We start from the raw sequence: 23,430 nt of genomic DNA, 5'->3' as shown, positions 1-23,430 counted from the left end.
GAAAAGAAATGGGGTTTAGAGATTCAAAATACTGAAATCTGTATTTTTTAAAATCTCTTCCTTCTAATTTGTTATTCTTTTCTAAATAACACACTGTTATTTACTCAACAATAGCACACAATTATCCTTGTTTTTATTTATTCGTTTAATTCTATAATCTTGGGCATTTTAGCATGCTTTTTAGCCGTAAATAAAGTCACCAGAGACAGACGGGACATTTCGAGATTTAGGATGGCCCAAGACACTACACTACCCATAATCCCCAGCTATCGTTTGGGACTACAGTCCCGTTGACAAACCCCGTGATGTTGCGCCAAGGTTACGCCGAGCGTCAAGCTCTTTGAAATGGAACGAAACCACGGCAGACTATTCAAAACTGGACTCGAACGCCCCACCAGAACTACACATGCTGGCTATTGTGTTTCGCAACATGTTCTCTATGGCACGTCTCTACTGGGAATTGTAGTTTTAAAAGACGTTTTTCCCAAATGTAGAAGTTGACAGTATTAAACTGTGTACAGCCCTGGAGGTTTAGGCGATAGGAAACACATTGGTGTGTACACATTTAAAACATGTAATTACTAAATGGGTGAAAATCGCTTGTATCCATAAAGGGCAGCATTAATATATACCCACACGACAGCTCATTGTTACTTTGTTATTCTACTCCACTACAATTCAGAGGTTAACCTGGTATTTTTACTCCACTACATTTAGTTTAGTTACTTTGCAGATTCTGATTAATGATGTGGAATATAAACAACCCTTGAAGCAGACTTTAGTTACACCTGAATACAATTCAGGGAAGGTGATTGTCAAGTGCCAACAATCAGGAGAGATATTTGATAGTTGGTGCTTGAGAAGACTAAACATTTATCTGCAGATCTTTATAAAGTATATTCATTACTCGTTATTCTCTACTAATAGTTAATTAAAAATGGCTATTTTGCATATCCCTTTCAAGATTTCAAGGTTTTCTAAGGTGTATTGATCTTATACACAACTTGGGTCGCAGGTTCCTCAACAGACATCTATCAATATGTGTGTACTGTATACCTCCACCATTAAACTGTCATATTCTGCACATTTCTTATTCTATCTACATACATAAGAGTATAATTAATGTGTATAATATCATTTAAAATAAGTGTTTCAACATAGTTAACATTGCAGGAAAGCAATATTTTAGACGTTAAGTACTTTGTCAGGCTTAATATTCATCTGTAGATAGATACCCCAGAGCTTTTTTCTTGTTTAAAAGAAGACCTTAACCTAAAGTATTTTTTAATGTGTTAATAAAGGTTCATTCGTTTTTCTGTTTTGCACATCCTCCTATTAATATCTTTGTACATCCAGCACTAAACTGTTTTATTGTAGAGATCACTTAGTATCTTCTTGACTTTTTATATTCTATATTTCTATCATTGACCTTCTACTTTGCCCCTATGAAAGTATGTACTCTTAATATTGTTTTGATCAAATAAGATTATTCAACACAAATAATTCAATAACATGCTTTAACCACTAGGCGGTGCACACAAGGTACACACAGCATACTAATAATAACTTTGTATTATTAGTGTAGACACTTATGTATAACATCTGAAGATGTGTAGTTTTATTCATGTTTTTACATAATTTTACAGGATATTGCTATACTATTTCTCTTGTTTTACTTCTACACATTAATATCTGATTTGTAAAACATCACAGACAGAAAGGCATAGGCTATCCGTCATTTAATGGTAAGCTATTGAAATTGTGATTCCATAGATGTGTCTCCCATCACCAAAATCCCCTGACTATTCTCTCAACTCAGTATTTAGATTCTTATATTCAAAGAAAATCAGTAATATCTTTAAAAACTACAAGTCCTTTTCTATCCTCTGTGCACCGTTATGGTGTAAATATAACCTATACCAAATGGATCAAATATAAAAGTCAGCCGAATTACTATTGATACTGCAAGGAGACGTATTTTGTGATAAGAAATTGAAGATGTTGTGTGTTGTGTTTAATTGTTGATATATTTATGATCCACGTCAAGTATTCAGTTTTGGCAGCAGTTCTCCTGTTTGTCTCTCTCTATAAATAAAGAATTACGGCAGATGTGTAATATTTAATGCAGCCGAACCGTGTATTACAATGCCGTTATGTGATGACTTCCAAAGAGAAAAGCAAGCACACTCTGAATTAGGTATTATTTTATTTTTCGTTGTCGGATATCATATCTCCATATCATATCAACACCATATCCCAGCGTGCATTGCGGCTAAAACATCCAATCAAAAAGCTTCAAGCTGAGGATCTTGGGTAATCAGTTTAGTGGGTTTGTGGTGTGTATCGCTCAAAATGTCCCGTCTGTTTCCGGTGACTTTATTTACGGCTAAAAAGCCCAAGATTATAGAATTAAATGAATACATAAAAACAAGGATAATTGTGTGTTATTGTTGAGTAAATAACAGTGTGTTATTTAGAAAAGAATAATAAATTAGAAGGAAAAGATTTTAAAAAATACAGATTTCAGTATTTTGAGGCTCTGAGCCCCATTTATTTTCCTCACAGACGGAAAAAAAGTCAGACATTATACGATTTAAAATAAAAACAAATAAATAAAAGATAAAACACTGGCATGTAATTTACGTTAGAATAAATAGAATGGTTTTGAATAACAGATGAGAGTAAATCTACTTCACTTTACAGCCCCGCCCACTTTTGGGGAAACCAGCACTGTCATTTGAACGGCGATCAAGCCTGAAGTCACAGAGCTCTTCTGATACTGTCCTTTCTTCTTAGAGGAAGTACAGAAACACGTAACTCTGGATTTGTTTTAATGTTTGAGGTGCAATAAACGACACAGCAGCTTTTTGGCATGTTAAAACTATTATGTTCTGCCTCGCTCATGAGAGTAACAGCTGGCGAAATTACAGCCTCGCCTACTGATTTTAATTTAACCATATATCGAGCCCGATTGTCGATTTCAAAGGTGTGCTCTAAAATGATATTTATAAATAACTAATTATCATTATTATAAGCAAGACAATAAATGGCAAAGATATGTAGAACATAAACGTATTTAAGTTACATTCATAACTAACGTAACGTGGAAGAAAATATGCTTCTAGAAGATATGTAGAAAATAAACGTATTTGAGATACGTTCATAACAAACGTAACGTGGGAGAAAATACGTTTCTAGAAGATATGTAGAAAATAAACGTATTTGAGATACGTTCATAACTAACGTAACGTGGGAGAAAATACGTTTCTAGCTAAACGTAATTGAGAATGCAGTTTAGTTCTGTGGGAACGTAATTTTTAGGAGACAGGGTTGTGTAGAGATGTGTGTAGAGGTGTGTGTGGTTAACATGTAGCAGCCTGCAGTCACTCGCTGTTCTGATGAAGGTAAACACAGCGAAGGCGGTGCGTAAAAAGGCACAGTTCTCGGCGCGCTGGTGCTGCACTTCTCAGAGACGGAGTATACGTCCCGCTGCCTCCTGGTGCTGCCTGCAGCCATTTCATGAAGTGAAGGATGTTTTCCTTCTACAAACAGCTGCGGGCAGCAGATACTGTGAGAGTCCCGGACATGAATTCATAGATCAAGGCAGACTGGTTTACAGACTCTCCTGTTTTGCCAATCCGGTGCTTAAACAAATAGCTCTACACCCCTGGCCGACATATCCTTAAAATGAAGTCAGAGTTTGAAATATATCTCAAATAATGTGCACTGCCATTTCCCTACATCAACATAACAGTCTGCAATGAAACGGTTGTCTCCTGTGTGCTCCTCTTCCTACTTGGCGCACCGGTAACTTTCTCGTGCGCACGAGAGGCTGAGACCCTGAGCCGCCGAATCCCTCGGAACATCATAAAAGCCATTTTCAACGGTAAACGTCTACCCAGAATTCCTGTAGGCGGGGGCATAGCCAGTACATATGAAAGAGAGTAGCAACATTGTTTTTACATTTATCGCAAGTAGGGTTCACATCTGGGAAGAAGCTGGACAATTTAGCCTTTGAAAAATGCGCCCTGTGTACTATCTTAAACTGTATAAGGCAGTGTCTTGCACAGAGTGAAGATTTATGAATTGATGTGAGGATTGTGTCCCATAGGTCATCCTCCAGGGACTGCCCCAGGTCATGTTCCCAAGCCAGCTTAATACTGACCAAGGGTGCCTGAATCAACATGGAGATGTTTCTGTATAAGTTTGACATAGCCTTTTGAGACATTGGGTTAAAGGAGAGGAACATATCAACAGGGTTACTATCCGGTTCCTTAGGAAAACACGGCAAGACAGAACGCACATAGTGCCTAGCCTGTAGATATCGAAAGAAATGTGTCTTAGGTAGATTGTATTTCTCTGAAAGTTGGTCGAAAGACATGAAATTACCATTTGTAAACATATCCTTAAATTGCCTGATACCCTTCCTGTGCCAGTCCTGAAAGGTGGAGTCATGTCTCGATGGAACGAAAAGATGGTTGGAAGCCACAGGGCTCAGAAGTGAGAAATCTTTGTGACCAAAAGACCTCCTAAACTGGACCCACACTTTCAGGGTATGCCGAACAACTGGATTAGCTATCGATTTAGACGAAAATTGACTGAGTGGTGACCCAAGGAGTGCTGGAAGTGAGACATCATGACTCCAGTTCCAAGGATGTCCACGCTGGCCTGTTGGGTTGAAGGTAGAAGTGGCGCCAGAAGGTGAGGCAGCGAATATTAGCAGCCCGGTAATAGTGGCGAGTGTTGGGGAGGCCCATGCCCCCATCGCCCTTGAGTCGTTGCAGTAGTAGTTTATTAACTCGCGGTTTCTTGTTTTGCCATATATATGAGGAGAAAACGGAATCTAAGGAAACAAAGAAGGATTTGGGGATGAACACTGGCACCATTTGGAATAGATAAGTGAATTTCGGGAGTATAGTCATTTTGATGGAGTTTATACGTCTGGCAAGGGACATTGTGAGAGGAGACCACTGCTGTAGCAACGTTTTCACCTGGCCGAATAAGGTCATGAAGTTTTCTTTAAACAAATCTTTAAATTTCCGTGTAACTGTCACTCCAAGGTAAATAAACTGCTCACGTTCAAGTTTAAATGGCGAGTCTTTGTAGTCCAAATGGAGGGCTTCACTATTGATTGGAAACAGAGTACTTTTGTTTACATTTAGCTTGTAACCAGATATGGAACCGAACTGCTCTAGCAGAGATAATGCTGCTGGCAGAGAGGTTGTTGGGTTTGAAATAAGGTCATCTGCATACAAAGACACCTCATGCACCGAGCCCCCCCTTGAGATACCGGCAACGTCTGCACTGTTGCGGAGAGCAATCGCTAGCAGTTCAATAGCCAAATTAAAAAGGATTGGACTTAATGGGCAACCTTGGCGTGTTCCGCGGCGCAGGGCAAAAGGTTGCGAGAGTGTACCATTTGTTTGGACTGCGGCAGTGGGAGAAGCATATAATAGATTAACCAAAGATATAAACGATGACCCAAAGCCAAACTTCTCTAAAACTGTAAATAAATACCTCCATTCGACTCTATCAAACGCCTTTTCCGCATCCAAAGCCACAACACATTCTGGGACGGTTCCAGTTGGTGAATATATTATATCAAATAGACGCCTGACATTAAAGAAGGATTAGCGGTTTTTAATAAACCCAGTCTGATCGGATGATATTATTAGTGGGATGACACCTTCCAATCTGCGAGCCAGAACCTTGGCTAAGATTTTAGCATCTGTGTTCAGCAATGAGATAGGCCTGTAAGAGGCACATTCGGTAGGGTCTTTCCCTTTTTTAGATATAAGAGTAATTATTGCCTCGTTGAGAGACGGGGCCCAGCTGAAAGGATTCGGCCAGAACGGTTGTCAAGTATGGCGAGAGAAGCGTGGAAAACTTCTTAAAAAATTCGGAGGGAAACCCATCTGGTCCGGGGGACTTTCCAGATTGCATTGAGGATATAGCTATGGTTATTTCTGCTTGTGTTATAGGTGCCTCCAGGGCCTTTGACAAATCCGGGGGAATAGTTGGAATGGGCAGAGAGTCAAGAAAACTCTTGATTTTTGGATCGTCCCCATCAAATTGGGAGGAGTACAGATGAGAATAGAAGTCCTTGAATGCAGTATTTATCTCTGTAGGGTCAAGTGTGACATTGCCACTTTGTGTATTAATACTTGTGATTAGTTTTTTCGACCTCCGTCCTTTTAGCTGGTTAGCTAACAGTTTTCCTGCCTTCTCGCCATGCTCATAAAATGTACTTTTGTTTTTTAGCAGAATGTTTTGAGTCTGGTGAGTAGTAAGTAGGTCAAATTTAGTGCAATTATTATAACATCCCCACCCTGTCCCAAAACCCAAGAAAGCTTCCAAAGAACTCAGAGATGTGTGTAGAGGTGTGTGTGGTTAACATGTAGCAGCCTTCAGTCACTCGCTTTTCTGATGAAGGTAAACACAGCGAAGGCGGTGCGTAAAAAGGCACAGTTCTCGGCGCGCTGGTGCTGCACTTCTCAGAGACGGAGTATACGTCCCGCTGCCTCCTGGTGCTGCCTGCAGCCATTTCATGAAGTGAAGGATGTTTTCCTTCTACAAACAGCTGCGGGCAGCAGATACTGTGAGAGTCCCGGACATGAATTCATAGATCAAGGCAGACTGGTTTACAGACTCTCCTGTTTTGCCAATCCGGTGCTTAAACAAATAGCTCTACACCCCTGGCCGACATATCCTTAAAATGAAGTCAGAGTTGGGGATTTGGGGATGAACACTGGCACCATTTGGAATAGATAAGTGAATTTCGGGAGTATAGTCATTTTGATGGAGTTTATACGTCTGGCAAGGGACATTGTGAGAGGAGACCACTGCTGTAGCAACGTTTTCACCTGGCCGAATAAGGTCATGAAGTTTTCTTGCATTTTTTTTTTGGTGCATCCATGTTGTTGATAGTTGGTACCCAGCTTTCAGGACGTTGATGACAGAGCCTTTTCCCAACCCATAGTAAGACGCTACAGTGTCACATCCCGATATGGCATGGGCTGGTAAAAGGTTCTCGACCATTTCTGAATGCTTGGACAGTGTCACCTTGATGTCCACTATTGCTCTTTCCTTGCGGGGGGATTCCATGATGAGTGGTACATCCTAATTATGGCTCTTTTTTTTTTATAAATCTTTTTATTGGCTTTTTGACAGACATCACAATGGCAATACAGTAGGTACGCATCACGCATGTATAGAAGACGGTCTGTAGGAAAATTAAATAGTTACCTCGCCCCTCCCTCCCACCCCCCACCCTCACCCCTATGGGCTATGATCACATTATAAACAAGACATAAATCAAAAAGTTACAAAACATTAAAAAAAAAAAAAAAAAAAAAAAAAGGGAAAGAAAAGAGGGGTAGAAATTACATGAAATACAAAGACCAATACCTGAAAATTACATACAAATACAGATGCTTCTTCATGTTAGTAGTCAGTAAAAATAAATAACAGGGAAATAACGGTACTGCAAGTTACATGAGGAAACAGAGAAGGCAAAAAAAGTAATGGTCAATGTATTAGGGAGATAAGGAAAAGGGGAAGTGAAGGTCTCTCCCCCCCCCACCGGGTTCACTCACACCTCATCAGCATCAGGGTTGATTGTAAGGTCATTGATTAGCAGTAGTAAGGGAGTCCAGGTCTTATGAAAGAGTGTCAGGGATCCTTGTAGTGAAAATCGTATCTTTTCAAGATTAATACACTGTAATAGTTCCTGTATCCACCTGTCATGTGTGGGTGGGGAGACGTGCTTCCACTTAAGAAGAATGGAACGCCTGGCCAGCAGGGTTGTGAAGGCGATGACCCGCTGGGTCGTGGTGGGCATGTTCTGTGTTGGTGGGACGCCGAACAAGGCAGTTAGAGGGTTATGGGGTATGGGTGTGTTAAGGGCCTGCTCAAGGGTTTTGAAAATACTAGACCAGAAGGCATTCAGGCTGGGGCATGACCAAAACATATGTGTGTGATTGGCAGGAGATTGCTTGCATCTGTTACAGGCATCGCTTCTAAGAGGAAATATTTTGGCGAGTTTAGCATTGGTAAAGTGAGCCCTGTGGAGCACCTTACACTGCATTAGACCATGCCTAGCACAGATAGATGAGGTTTGCACCAAACGAAGAATGTCCCTCCACTTACTGTCAGATATGTCTAAACCCAACTCACCCTCCCAGGACTCTTTTATAGATGTAGTAGAGGCTAGGTCAAAGGAGGCAAGTTTTCCATAAATAGTAGATACCAGCCTTTTTTGGTCACAATCAAGGGTGAGAAACTGGTCAATTCCTGACTCAGGGGGGCGGTTGGGAAAATGGGGAAATTGCTTTTGAGCAAAATGCCTAATTTGGAAGAAGCGGAAAAGATGACTGTTTGGCAGGTGATATTTGGCTGACAAGGATGCAAAGTCAGAGAAAACCCCATCCTTGTAAAGATTACTGATTGTGACAAGCCCGTTGGCAGCCCACATTCGGAAGGTGGGGTCCGAGCAGGATGGAGAGAATGAGTGATTATTTAAAATCGGAGCTTGGATTGAGGCTCTGTGTAAGCCATGTTGCCTTCTGAATTGAAGCCAAATCTTAATAGTACTGGTAACAATTGGGTTGACTGAGATTTTGTGCGTCATTACGGGAAGTTGGCAGCAAATCACAGAGTGTAAGGAGCTAGAGGAGGAGGAGATCTCCATGTGAACCCATGGTGGGCTGGAGTTAGGAGTCTTGGGGCCAGTCCAGTAAAGGAGTCGGTTAATATTAGAGGCCCAGTAGTAGTGACGTAAGTTCGGGAGTGCCAAGCCGCCCTCCGACTTGGGGAGCTGAAGAATTGATTTTTTAAGACGGGCGGGTTTGTCATCCCAAATGAATGCATTTAGTTGACTATCAAGACTGGTGAAAAAAGATGTATTGATGCAAATTGGGATATGCTGGAAGAGATATAAGAACTTCGGCAGAATTACCATTTTAATAAGATTGACATGGCCAACAAGGAATAAGGGAAGGGAAGACCACCTAGATAGATCCGATTTGCATTTAGCTAAGAGTGGGTGAAAATGTTTGGGAAACAGATCTTTAAAGGAGCTGGTGATGGATATCCCCAAGTATCTGAAGCCGTCTGATGCAATATTAAAGGGAAAAGCGGTTGGGGGGAGTGTCTTCGCCAGTTGGTTTACAAAAAATATTTCGCTCTTTTGGAGATTTAATTTGTAGCCTGATAAACGACCAAACTGCTCAAGGATTGACAATATAGGAGGGAGAGAGGACACAGGATTGGAGACGTATAGGAGAAGGTCATCCGCATAAAGGGAAAGTTTGTGAACTATACCATGGCGAGTGATGCCCTCAAACCCATTGTGGCCTCTGAGCCATATAGCTAGAGGCTCGATGGCTAAATTAAACAATAGGGGAGAAAGCGGGCAGCCCTGGCGTGTCCCACGTTGGAGAGGGAAGGCAGACGATTGAATGCCATTTGTGTTTACCGATGCAGAAGGGGAGGCGTATAAAAGTTTAATCCAAGAAATAAATTTGGAGTCAAAGCCAAATTTTTCTAAAATGAAGAACAAGTAGCTCCACTCAACCCTATCAAAAGCTTTTTCCGCATCGAGTGAAACTATGACTTCGGGGACATTGGACGGGGGCGAGAAAATAACATTAAGTAGCCTCCTGGTATTGAAGAAAGAGTGTCTCCCTATCATAAAGCCTGTTTGGTCAAGCGGAACTATAGAAGGTATCACGAGTTGGAGGCGGCCGGACAAAATCTTAGCCAGTATTTTACAATCAACATTTAGGAGGGAAATTGGTCTGTAGCTGCCACAAAGAGTAGGATCTTTATCCTTCTTCAATAGTAGAGAGATGGATGCCATGGATAGGGTTTGAGGTAATCTGCCTTCTTTAAGGGAATCATTATACATCCTTGCTAGAATTGGGGCCAAAAGAAACGACTACGCCTTGTAGAATTCGACTGTGAAGCCGTCCGGACCAGGGGATTTCCCATTTTGCATAGATTTGATGGCTTCCTGTATCTCTAAAGTGGAAATGGGGTCCCCCATTCTGCCTGTGTTAACTACGTCAATTTGGGGGAAAGTTAAGGAGTCAAGAGGATTTGGGTTTATTGTGCCAATTATGGGGCATTCAGAAGTGTACAAATTATTATAAAATTCAAAGAAAGACTTGTTTATTTCAATCGGGTCAGAGACTAAATTGCCTTCGGGCGACTTTACTTTGGGGATTAATCTGGAGACGTTAACTGCCCGAGCCTGTTGAGCCAGGAGCCTCCCAGCCTTGTCCCCCTGTTCAAAAAAGCGCTGCTTAGTTTGCCTCAGTTGTCTCTCCACTACGCTCGTCATTAAAAGGTCATGTTCCGAATGTAATAATATGCGTTTTTTATATAAGGTCGGTGAGGGGGAGGAGGAATACGTTTCATCAATTCGGAGAAGTTCTTCCAAAATTGCAGACAGCCGAACCCTTTCATCCTTTCTTAGTTTGGAAACATACGAAATAACCTGCCCACGGACATAGGCTTTGAGAGCCTCCCACACTGTTCCACAACTTACATCAGCAGTGTCATTAATTTCGATATATAAACGAATCTGTGAATTAACAAAGTCCTTAAACTTGTCATCTGACAGCAGGTGGGAACTAAACCTCCACAACTTAGCGGGAGTAACACTAAGAGGGAAGTGGATGTCAATTGATACAGGGGCGTGATCTGAGGTGGCTATAGGATGGTATTGACACGCGCTGGCAAGGTGTAGCAAGCTGTCATCGAGCAGAAAAAAATCTATTCGCGAGAATGTGTGGTGGACGTGTGAGAAAAAAGAGAAAGCCTTACTTTGAGGGTTTTTAAATCTCCAAGGGTCTGAGATTCCTAATTGTGCTGCATCATTTGAGACTACATTAGCGGATTTTGAGAGAGTGCCAAGCTTAAGGGATGACCTGTCGAGGTGCACATCTTGAATCAAGTTAAAATCTCCACCCATGATTATGCGGTGATTGTCTGCGTTCGGGATTTTAGCAAAAAGGTTCATAAAGAATTGGTCATCATCCCAGTTGGGTGCGTAAACGGAAACCAAAATTACAGGCATGCCCTGCAAGACACCTGAAACTATGACGTAGCGGCCATTATTGTCGAGAATAGTATTTAGTGGTACGAACAAAACAAAAACTCAAGTGTATATCTATATGCATAGAATAGTACAACATCCATATATAGGTAAACAGCCAGCCAATATAAGCATAGCAGAGGGCAATAAGGCACTGACATAGATCTCAAGTAACATACATACAAACAAATAATAAGGCCCAGAGATAAAGTAAAACAGAATAAAATTGCACTTTAAGGGTTAAAACCCATAGAAGGAATCAGTTCAAACAGCATTCAGAACAGTCCAAGTACTTGGGTCCCATGTAGTGTAAACAGTAGCAGGTGCATTCATGTTCATTGCAATATCAGCACTAGGCTCAAACTATCAGTGCAAATACCAGAGTGGCTAAGGTGCATGTACAAAAAGTGTCCATGAAAGCAGAATCCGAAAAAAAAGAAGTAATAGTCTCTTACTAAACGTCCCATCAGACGCAATAGTTATCGGCACCATTAGTGCTAGTCAGCGTCAGGACGAATGGATGCTATGTAGCCTTTAGCCTCTGCCACCGAGGAGAATCTCTTCTTACCTCCCTCCTTCGATACGATGGAAAGCCTCGCAGGGAACAGCAGGGCTGGCTTGAGCCCTAGGTTGTAAAGCTCCGCCATCACCTCTCGGTATTTGTAGCGCTGTTCCATCACTTCAGGTGTGTAGTCCTCGTAGATGGCGATGGGCGTACCTTGGTACTGTAGCTTGCCTCTCCTGGCCCGGGCCTCGCGGATAATTTTCTCCTTCTGCTGGTACCTGTGGACGCGGATGATGACCGGCCGTGGCCTTTGCCCCGGCTTGGGCTTGTCGGTGAGTGAGCGGTGGGCCCTGTCGCACTCCGGCGGCGAATCAAGGACGCCCTCACCAAAGACCTCCATCAGCAGCTTCGGGAAGAATGTCGAGGGATGAGGGCCCTCAATGGATTCTGGCAAACCGACGATTCTTATATTGTTGCGCCGGCTGCGGGACTCGAGATCAGAGACTTTGGCCAGCAGTTTAACATTGCTGTCCGTTAGCGTAGCACAAGTAGCCTCCAGGGCTAACATGCGTTCGTCCTGCAAATTAGCATTGGACTCGAGCGAAGCAATTGTCTGCCACAGTCGCTTGGATTCGGTCTAGTTTTGCTTCGAGAGTTGAGATGGCAGACTTAAAGTCGGCAGAGAGAGCTCTACGGTGATCTTCAAGGAGGCCAGCTATGCCCTCCATGCTGAGATTGTTGCTAGCTAGCTCGGGGCTATCGGTCCTGGCGCTTTGTTCTTTTTTGTTGCTTTTCGCCGGTTTGGACGGCATACTACGGTGGCGTTGTGAGTGGAATAATATTATTGTTCACTTAAATGTAAGTTAGAGAAGAGTTACGGGCTTCAGAAAAGTTACAACATAAAAGTTTGCGGGAGCAGAACTACGCACGTCTCTACTCCGTCATGCCCAACCGGAAGTCCTAATTATGGCTCTTTGAAGGGAGCCGGATCTTATGGCTCCGTTCCTTTCAAAGAGCCGTTCAAAAGAGACGTTTTTTCAAAGGGGGCGGGGTAGCTAGGTTTATCTGCGAAATAATCACGGGGATAATGATTGACTGTATTGCCAGACCTAATGTCAATAATCTGCATTGTAAACATGACACAAGGTGGCGCCATATCCATGTCATTCATGTCAGTGAATGTACTACTTTGAATTGACCCTCTGTATGTGTTATGTAAATAAAGTTGCCTTGCCTTGAATGAAATTCACGCAACTCTTAATATTAGATACTGCGTTTTTAAGTGGCGTTGGAGATTATTTGTTGACCCTGCTTTAAAAGGATATTTTGCCTTTACAAATGGTGCGCTTTATCACTGCCTGGGTTTTGGTTGAAGTGCATCCAAATGCTGCTGCGTTTTCGCGTTTGGCTCATTTTCCATCCGAAAAACACGTTGTCTACCTGTCCTGTACCACTTGTTATGACTTCTCTCTCACGTATTCCGTTAAGACCAACCCCATCTCACTCCTCGTGCTGAAACCTACCAATCAGAGTAGGGGCGGGTCTTCACAGAATACGTTTGGGGAACAAAACCAAGCTTTTTAAAAGGCGAGTGGATATTGGCAGGCAGTGAGTGCGGACCAACGATTGAACGATACAAAGAACGACTCGGTTCCCCTCGTTCGTACCAAAGAGCCATTCAAAAAAATCGGCTCGTTCGTGACCGACACATCACTAGTACATCCAGTCCTGCCTGATGGTAATGGTGAAGGAGTAGGACGAACACATCTGTGTCAGCAGAAACCACAGAGATTGGATGGGCTTCTCCAGCACACCCCAGGACATGTTGGACAATGATGGTGTCAGCTTCTTCCTGCTGATTTTCTAGCTCATATCGGCTCCTTCTTTCTTCCATCCTGATCTCGATGGGGCACGAGTCCTCCCCTGTCACCACCAACTTGTGTTTGTTTGTGCCCCGTAGATGGAAAAGCCTGTCTTCGGTCAGTTCCTTAAATAGTAATAGGTTGAGCCGTTTCTTGTTTTCAATGGATGACAAAACAACCTTCTGGGCTAGTAGCTTTGTTGATAGGAGGAGATGATGTTTCCTATTGACCACTGTCTCCCTGACATCTCTGGTGACAGACTTGATACTGTAATCATAGTATCTGTCAAAGATGAGGTAGACGTCACTCTCTAACAGGTATGGAATCGGCCGTGTTTTAACATTATCAATAAAATCAGCGACAGTACCATCAGCTATTAAGGAACAGGTTTCTTTTGAGTATTGGATCCTCACTTTGCTCAGCTGGGAAACGTTTGGAGCTTGCTCTTTTGTTGAAATTGCAGTTACAGCAATAACAATGAATTCCAACAGTGACCCTGAGCCCCGGTGAACACACCTGAACAAACATGCAGAGGAGCTTCTCCAACTACTGCTGCTGCATGACTCACAACTGTTGATTTGTGTGCTCAGCAGGTTTGGGGAGTAACAGACTGCATGTTTACGCCTACTGCCTTAATCTGCTTTATTGTTTCACTTTCTTTGTTTCACTTGTTATTTCTTTCAGTAGGTGAACCTATATGTTCATAAAATAGTGTATTGAGCTTAACTGTAATAAAATGGATAATTTTCTGTTAGCTCAGATTTTATTTCTGCTTTTAACAGGAGTATATATTTTTTTATCTGGTGATTTTATGAACATTTTTAAATGACCACAGTACTTCTCCCACAGTATGCAGACTCAGCAGGATTCAGATTACCTTCCTGATGGATCGGAGTATTTTTAGAACAAATGCTAATAAGCTTAAAGACGTGGTGACTCACATTTGGCTCTCCACAGGGTTGGCATGAGGCGCCAGGTTCTTTGCCCAGAGCATGTGGGAGTACTCAGTGATGAGGGACTCAGGGGACACCTCGGGGACCCCCATGGACCGGGCGAACTGACTGGCCCCCTCTGCTGTCAGACATGAGTGACTCGTCTGAAATCAATAATCAAAGGTCACATCCTTAAAGAGGCCTTATTATGCTTTTTCCCTTCCCTGTCGTATGTTATATAGGTTTTTGTACATGTAAATGGTCTGCAAAGGCTAAAATCCCAAAGTTCCTCCAGAGGGAGTTTCTCTCCCGCACACTCTAAGTGGTTGACCAATCATAACATAGTGGACAGCTAACCAATCGGAGCAGACTGGGCTCTGGTTTCAGACAGAGGGTGAAAAGAGGTGCTGCAGCACAGGCAGTATGAGAAAAAAAGAGCTTTTTGAACATTAAAGCATGGAGACGTGTCCCAGTAGAGACACTACATACTGATATACACCTGAAAATAAGCAAAATAGGGCCCCTTTAAGTTTACATTTTGTATATTTGTTTTCTCATTAATTTATTTGCATTGACGAAATCCAATAGTAAAGGGAATTAATTACGTTACATTACTTACATATTGTGATACTTAGATTAGGTTACTAATTATACTTTTTCACAGGTAACTAGTAATTATAATGCAATACATTTTTAACGTAACCCTCCCAAACCCTGTTACTTCTTCCTACTTTCGATTTACAACTCCCAAGTGTATGCTTTAACCATTCCATATTTAAAAGGTACACACCTTGTCCATGACCAGTCTTGCCAGCTGGATGGGGTTGGCGATGTTGCATACAGCAGACACAGCACCACTACCCAGAGTTAACCCATCCATCACAATGGCATCCATCGCCACCTCTCCTTTGATGTTCAGCACTGACCCACACCCTGAAACACGATTTGAGAAATGTTTGTATAGAGGTATGCCTTTGTGGAATAATAATCCTTAATATCATTTATGTAAATAATCCTGGCAGTATGTACAGCATGTGATCCACATATTAAACGACAATTTATCCGTAGGAGTTCCACATATTTTTACAAGTGTAAAGTGGTCGTGGTGCTAGTTAGGGTTATTACCATATTACCACTTTAAACTTTTATTGTTACACCCTGTTTTGAACCCAAAAAATCCCCCAAATTCTTAAATTGATCACATTTTCATCAACAGCAATTGTTAAAGTAATAAAATAAGTCAAGTTATCTTAAATTTAACAAACTGATCAAGAATAAGAATTGCATTTAGGGTCATTTTTTGTGTAAATATGTTCAGAAGTGTAAGTATGTATGCATGTGTTCATACAGTGTATTTCTACTTTGCTATTACGGTTATTAAATACATATAAGACATTTAATGGAACAGTGCTACATGTTAATGTACAAAAACAAATATGGGTAAATATATTTCACATTTAAGGTATAGAACATTTACCAAACCAACTTAACTAAATTAATAAACGCAGTGATAGTGATTTTTTTTACAGATTTGTATTTATATGGTATATATACACATTACATGTCACTTGTTAGATGCTTTTATCCAAAGCGACATACATACTCAATACTGTGGGCAATCCCCACAGGAGCCATTTGGGGTGAAGTGTCTTGCCCAGGGACACGTCATGACTGCAGTGGGGTTTGAACCTGTGACCCCCTGATCCAAACACCAACGCACAACCCGCTGCACCACACACCTCCATATACAGATGAGGATATGCAGTATGTGTAAGAAGGATGCCATTATGCTGCATGTATTTAATAACAGAGTAGATTTGTATAATTACCTGCATTGAAACAGGGGTTATTCTCCAGGCTGCTGACAGCCTCCACCACAGCGTCCATGCTGCTGCCCCCTCCCCGGAGGATGGTGTACCCCGCTCGGGCGGCAGAGCACACCCCCGCAGTGGACATTTCTGACCGGTGCTTTGGGATATGACCCGCCCCCCCATGTACCACTACTATTGGCAACATGTCATTCACCTGGGCAGGAAAGAGATAACACTGAATGTTAAAGGAGCTACATGTAACATAAAAGGAGCATTTTAATGATGTGATTAGTGTCCTCAGTTTCCCTCTACTGTCCACATTTCTGGTTAATCTTTAGAGCAGAATAAAGTCTGACTATCAAGATTTTATTTAGTTGTCATTGTTTAGAGATTACAATTGGATAAGGTATCTTGCTGGAAAACAACAGGCCATTAAAAGAAGGATACACCGGGCAAAAATGTTGCATTATGGCATTTTTCTTTAAATGCATTGTATAAAGCCATTTAAAATGTATAACTTGCTTTGATTTAGCCTTTGGCATTTGTCTTACTTTTTTTTTTCGTTTTGTGATGAATAGGCCTACCTGGAAATTCAGAGAAATAATATAGCAATCATTTGTTACAATATGTAAGGATTAGATTACATAACTTGTGTTGCTTGACTAAATTGCAGTCTAGTAGATAAAAGTTATCATCTTTGACAACCTTATGCAGTCTATGTTGACAACACACATCTCGCACTAAACTTGACTATTTAATTTAACGTTTTGTTTTTTTAAATAACAACGACTAAGGCAGAAAAGAAAAACAGAAATTGTGAAAATGCGTCACCTCTGACTCTGCTGTTTGAACTTAAGCTAGTTTGTAGTTGTCGTCAAAGCACTTAAGATATTCATTGCTATCGGGATGTTAAGAACATTCCATGGAATATAACAAAAAGTGTATCTCGAACCGGTTTCTCAAACTTACCTACCCCACTTTTAAGCATACATAGGCTACATATTTAAATAGGCTAATATTAAATAATGAGAGCTGAGCTGTGTGTATTCCGAATTGACGAGATACATTACAAAAGGCTGAAATTATGTTATAACAAACAAGCATTCACGTGTTTTCAGGGATAGCATGGTTCGGTATGGTATGGAGGTATACACTAACTGTCATTAAATAAAACAGTCCCAGGGCGACTGGTTTAACTCCACTACTAAATCGTCGCGTTGTTCAAATTATCCGTCAACCTAAACCACTCACCTTGAGCATGTTCGTTTTCTTGCAGTTCACGCGTTGGTAACGTGACGCTAAACACAGCTGTAAAGATATTAAAAGCAAAATGTAAAGGCGACACCAAATCCTACATGCACAGAATATACAAATGACACCCTGAATACAAGACGGCGAACAAGTTGAGAAAATATCGCCGAGGAATGGGAAAGCTCAGGAATTCAATATCATTTCCAGGACATGGGAATCACACTTTCAAAATAAAATACAACTAACATGCAGCATTATTGAAACATGTCTTAGGAACTATTATGAGATTTAGGCAAATATGTCCATGATATCTTTGTTATAAGGCATAGTTTTCTTTTAAATACAGATAAATTATAAAAAAAAATTAATCTTTTAATTTATTTAAATGTTGGGATGCTTGCTTCAACACATGCCAATCCAATCCAAATAATACACTGAAAAACATGACCAACAAGCAATATGTCAATTGATAGTTGTAGAAAGTCTGGTAACATGTATCTTGCAAGTGTCATGCCAAATACAGTACTCTGCGTGAAGTGTAACCAAAAGGCAACTTCTATCAAACAGCCCTTTACTAAAGGCCTTGTTATCTGAACATAAAACTCGTCATGGCATGCACAAAATCAAGATCATTTCCAACCATCATTGTTTTTTTTCCCTTTATAATTTATTTTACAGCACTAAATAGGAACCCTCGTTTGGGTGAACGTTGTTGAGCAGCCCATTCAAGCCTTGCAATTGTAATTGACAGGGAATGTTGTTGGTTTGCATGGTGTTATATGATGACGATTAAATGTCTGGTTGTCTTTTTAAAGTCTTTACTGTCATGCTGCATGCACCTACCGCCAGACTTGCAGCTGCTGCCCCTCTCAGTACATGTGGGCTCTCTCATTGCATTTAAAGTTTAAACTGATGGTCAGAGAGCTGACCATGGTGCTGAAATACAAATCCAGCTAGTTGTACTATCCACACAGTAGTCCAGGCCGTTTACGTCATTACACCGAACACGTAAAATACTCCCGCTAAATTTGTTTGCCCTGTTCTGCTTGAAAGCAAGTACCTGCCTCCTGCAAACTGTTCAAACAAACACTTCAACTTGTACCATTTACAATCTGTATGTTTCAGTGACGTGCGGTGAGGTTCATGGCTGGTGATGCACTGACTCTTTCAGAGTCAGATTTACAAATATCATATTTTGACCATAATCGAAATATTCGGTTATTTTCAAAAGCTTTTTAGTCTGTGCTTCGTTTCATTTTAAACAGACCGTTCAACAAAAGGATACCCACAATCTAAATATTGGAATGTTCTTTCTTAGTAAGATCCCATTTTTATTACAATTGTGGTCTTACCTTGACTTGAAGAGGAAGTCCATGCTATCCTTCTGGACAACAATCTCCATTACTTTTTTGTAAAGTCCTCCTTATCTTCCTCTAGTTTCAAAAGTCTAGTTTGTTGTTTGCGTCTACCGTCTCCAGTGTGCAGAATAACAGTAGCAACAAGAACCTGTGGGCTCACTTGAATGACAGGCTGTTTTTAACACTATTCAGACTCAGTTCTCTGAATTAAAGCTTCTTTTAAATGTGGATAAAACCAAGGTAATGCTCTTTTCAAAGCAAAAAAGACACCAGAGCCTGTTTTAGATATTGTAACTACGCAAGGAACAAAACTTGAAGTTGTTTGCCTGTTACAAATACCTTGGTATCTGGCTTGATGATTGTCTCTCTTTTAAAACTTCATGTCAATAACCTGCTAAAAAAAACTGAGGGTTAGGCTAGGTTTCTTCTACAGGAACAAGTCCTGTTTTCTCGCTTGAGGCCAGGAAAAGGCTAGTCACTGTGACATTTTTACCTGTGCTGGACGATGGGGATCTGATGTATATGAATGCACCTGCCAATTGCCTGGTCAAGTTAGATGCTGCGTATCACAGTGCACTAAGATTTGTGACAAACTGTAAAGCATTAACCCATCACTGTACCCTGTATGCAAGGGCTGGTTGCTTTCACTAACTGTACGGAGGCTCAGTCACTGGTACATTTTATATACAAAGCCATGCTAGGGGAAACTTCCATCTTATATCTGATCTACTGCCTGAGATCGAATGCTGTGGTTTTATTAAATGTGCCAACTGCTAGGACTGTCTTAGGGAAGACAGCTTTTAGATGCGCAGCTCCTCTGTCTTGGAATAGTCTGCAAATTAAATGGAAACTGAACAATCTGGTGCCAACTAAAATGTTTTTAAAAGCTCGGTTGGATGCTACTCAATCGGAAGACTCTACGCCGTCGGCGTATGAGCATTTAAAAGAGTTTTACGTTAAAGTCAGTAGCCTACTGACTCAGATGGAAAAAATCAAACGTTTGCCTGTAAACTGTTGAAAAAGCAAGTCCGTACATCGACGACGTCGACAACAAACCTCAAACGGCACATTGAGAATAAGCACATGACTAGCCTTTCACGGTATGTGCGAGTGGCGAATAAAAAAGAGAGCCAAAACAGATCCACTACCACCCAAATCCCATTAACATCGTACAGGAGACAAATAATAGCTCGCAGCAACGTATTGAAAAAATAACTATGAACTATAAATTAGTTCATTTTTGAAACCATGAACTTAGTTCAACATTTTTAATTATGAACTTTGAACTGAACTAGTTCATTTAAAATGTGTGAACTGTGAACTGAACTAGTTTCTAATGTAGAAAGTGAACTTTCCCAACACTGCTGACAGCCCCTCCTTCTCCCCTCTGTGACAGAGCTGTAAGTTCTTTCCCCGGCTCTAAATAGCCGCGTTCACACTGCGGTACTTTTCCCACAAAGGTTCATGCGAAACTTAGTTCATGATCGCGTTCACAACCAAAAAGAGCCGGTACTAAAAGTAGTTCATGCAACCTTTTTACCCCCTCGAAAGTCCCTGCTAGAGAGCAGGGACTTTCGAGCGGCTCTTTTTGAGAAAAGAGCTATATTTCTGATTGGCTGGGCGGATTGCAAACCACGCCCCGTAAAAACTCCCAAAAAGTTTTGTGAAGCCGCCATTTTATTATCCTCGCATTAGCATTATTAGCATTAGCATTAGCCCAGCGCAGAACGCAGAGAGACTAACTTATGGCAACACAAAATAAAACATGGGAGCGGTGGAAATGAGGAGGTGTCGGCGTTCTGGCGATTTACTCGGAAGGCTTCAGTAGAAGCTGCTGGGACTCCCAGCAGCTTCTACTGAAGCCAGTCCCCAACTCCGGGGACTTCTGGCCGGGGACTTTGGGCGGCAGTATACGCCGTCAAGTGGTTTGCGGCCTGCCAGTAAACCCAAAGCAGAAGAAGAAGAAGTGACGTCAGCGGCTTCATTTGCCTAATCCTCCCTCAGGGGCTTGTTCTGGTGTGAACGCGATCTGTAACTTAGTTAATGCGAACTAAAGAGTTTGCATGAACTAAGTTCGCATTAACCTTTGTGGGAAAAGTACCGCAGTGTGAACGCGGCTAATGTGTCCCCGCCACCGTCGAGAGATGCCTCAACGTCATCCTCAAGTCCGCATAAAACACATGTCACATATTTCTTGTTTGAATAAACCATTTTCCGCTGACGGATCCAGGCTTCGGCCAAGGGCGCAGCTCAAAAAAATGAAAAGAAAGACAATAAACAGTCCGTTAACTATAAATCCCCTTCTGAGAGCAGCTACGGCCTCTCTCAAAAGGCGGATAATAAACGGGTCTGTGAAGGCACCACCGCCACGCGCATGAGGCAGTGCCGGTTGGGGCTTTAAGGGCACTACCGTCACGCGCATGCACAGTGCCGGCTAGAGCTGTAATGGACAGCCCGCCAATTCTTCCCCTTTTGAGAGCAGCTACGGCATCTCTCAAAAGGCGGATTATTGACGGGTCCGTGAAGCCACCGCCACGCGCATGCACAGTGCCGGTTGGGGCTTTAAGAGCACTACCATCACGCGCATGCGCAGTGCCGACTGGGGTCGTGAAGACTCCACCGTCACGCGCATACACAGTGCCGGCTAGAGCTGTAAAGGACAGCCCGCCAATCCTTCCCCTTTTGAGAGCAGCTACAGCACCTCTAAAAAAAGGCGGATTATTGACGGGTCCGTGAAGCCACCGCCACACGCAATGCGCAGTGCCGGCTGGGGCTTAAGGGCACCACCGGCAGGACGTGCAGGCGTCAGTGCCGGTTGGAGCTGTAAGGGCATAGACATATAAAGAGTAGACGCCGCATCGACCGCTGCTGCCTTTTGGCGCTCACGAGCCGTGGGGCCGCCATCTTGGACCGGTCACCCGCTCCACTCAGTGTAATCTGTCTGGCAGGCGCAATGAAGTGTCCAGCGCATTTTATACAATCATAACTCGCTGAATACTAAACTGATTTCACGGGGGGGGGGGGGGTTTCTGCAAACGTCATATATGTAGGCATGATACCGGACACATGATTCTGCGTATTTTAATATCATAGTAGGCTTAACAGCAATAGAATATTCTGGGTATTTGAATAAGCCTATGTTATGATTGATAGGGTATTTTGCAAAGACACACGATATATAATATTATACAACACACATAAAAAAACACTAATGGTCTATATATGATAGAGAGCATATTGTGTAGGCCTATACTCAGGCTATTTTAATAAGTTGAAAAATGAAGAAACAATAATACATTATACATAGACAGAAGTTATAATATCAGTAAAAATGAATGTATCTATGTCATAAAAAATGAAAATGTACTTCTACATCGATATAAAAAATGTAATGTTCAAGTTTAAACACAAGAACATGAACACACCCCGCCGCAAACCATATTGACACAAAGTTGCTCAGGGACACCCGAATGACCCGTGCATGCGGCTCCTCCGAAGCATGAACTGAGAACCTCTTTCTCATATCTTTGTCTTTGGGAAACCTTCAAAATAAAAACGGGAGATTTGAGAGTCACACAAAAACATTTTAAGAAGGAGGTCAAGCTTATTTCTTCCTTCTTCTTCCTAGATAGATTAGATTAGATGTTAGATTTAGATTAGGACCCTTTGTGTTTTCAGGTGACAAAGACTTCGTCAGGTAATATGCAATGGGAGCCTTCCAATGTCCGTGTAGGCCAACCACCATGAAACACAAGAGCCTCAGTAGCAGCATCGGTCCTCATTGTTTCCATCACCCATGTCTACAAAAGCAGACATTGACTGGTTATGTGGATTATATTGCCACATGTTTTCTGATGGCCATGTCATCCAACATGAGTGAAACACATCATATTTAGCCTGGTCGTCCTGGCATCTTCTCTCCAGCATATCCAGCATCATCTTGTTCAGCCAGGCTTGCCATCCACCGAACACAGCCACCTGTAAAAAAATTGAGAAGTAGCTATTTAACGTACTTGCAAACCGTAATTTCCAAAAATGAAATTGAACAACATTAAGACTACCTTTTTGTTGTAGTCTCTCTGAGGTATTTTATGCCTTTGGACCATGTAGATGGAGTGTGAGGGCACATTCTCTGTGGTCCCTTGGAGTACTCATGGCCACTGCTTTGCCTTCAAGTCTATTTGAAGATCTGAAATTGTATGGAAAAAATTAATAAGTCCCCTTCAATATAATAACAAAGGAGTTTAATAAAAGAGTAGTAAGAGTAAGATGTACATGATCTCAAAGGTGCTACTTTCATCTTCCCTGAGTAGAAATCAAGCCTCTTTGAGTTCTTCATTAATGAGGTTCTTTTCCCTCAAATCCCCCAAAAGAGTCTCACTGTGGTCTCTGCCCTCTTTTCCTCTAGCCATGGCATTCTTCCTCTCTCGCTTCGAGACTCTCCACTCTTGCTAAAGCTTCATTGAGTCTGGCCCTTAAGAGCAGTAGGAGAGCAGGCGAGACATCGCTATGATCCCAGTAGAAAAGAGGGTGAACATGGTTTGAGTGATGTTTCACTTCAACACACAACACTTTAGACACAACTAGAGTATGGCCACATTCTTTCTTATAGT

General features: G+C 41.8%; 1 protein-coding gene across 1 annotated transcript in view; it reads right to left on the bottom strand.

The window, feature by feature from the left end:
- The window catches only part of LOC117459306 (isoaspartyl peptidase/L-asparaginase-like), a 31,150-nt gene extending 13,526 nt beyond the window's left edge, over positions 1-17,624 (bottom strand). The window contains exons 1-4 of the mRNA XM_034100060.1: positions 17,460-17,624; positions 16,227-16,422; positions 15,188-15,330; positions 14,407-14,561 (exon numbers count right to left, since the gene is read on the bottom strand). Coding sequence (XP_033955951.1) covers positions 14,407-14,561; positions 15,188-15,330; positions 16,227-16,422; positions 17,460-17,468 — 503 coding nt within the window. The 5' untranslated portion in view covers positions 17,469-17,624. The remainder of the gene's footprint in view (positions 1-14,406; positions 14,562-15,187; positions 15,331-16,226; positions 16,423-17,459) is intronic.
- Positions 17,625-23,430: the final 5,806 nt, after the last annotated feature.

This window comes from Pseudochaenichthys georgianus, chromosome 15 (assembly GCF_902827115.2).
Source record: "Pseudochaenichthys georgianus chromosome 15, fPseGeo1.2, whole genome shotgun sequence".
Taxonomy (NCBI): Eukaryota; Metazoa; Chordata; class Actinopteri; order Perciformes; family Channichthyidae; genus Pseudochaenichthys; species Pseudochaenichthys georgianus.
This window is presented reverse-complemented; position numbering and strand designations above follow the sequence as displayed.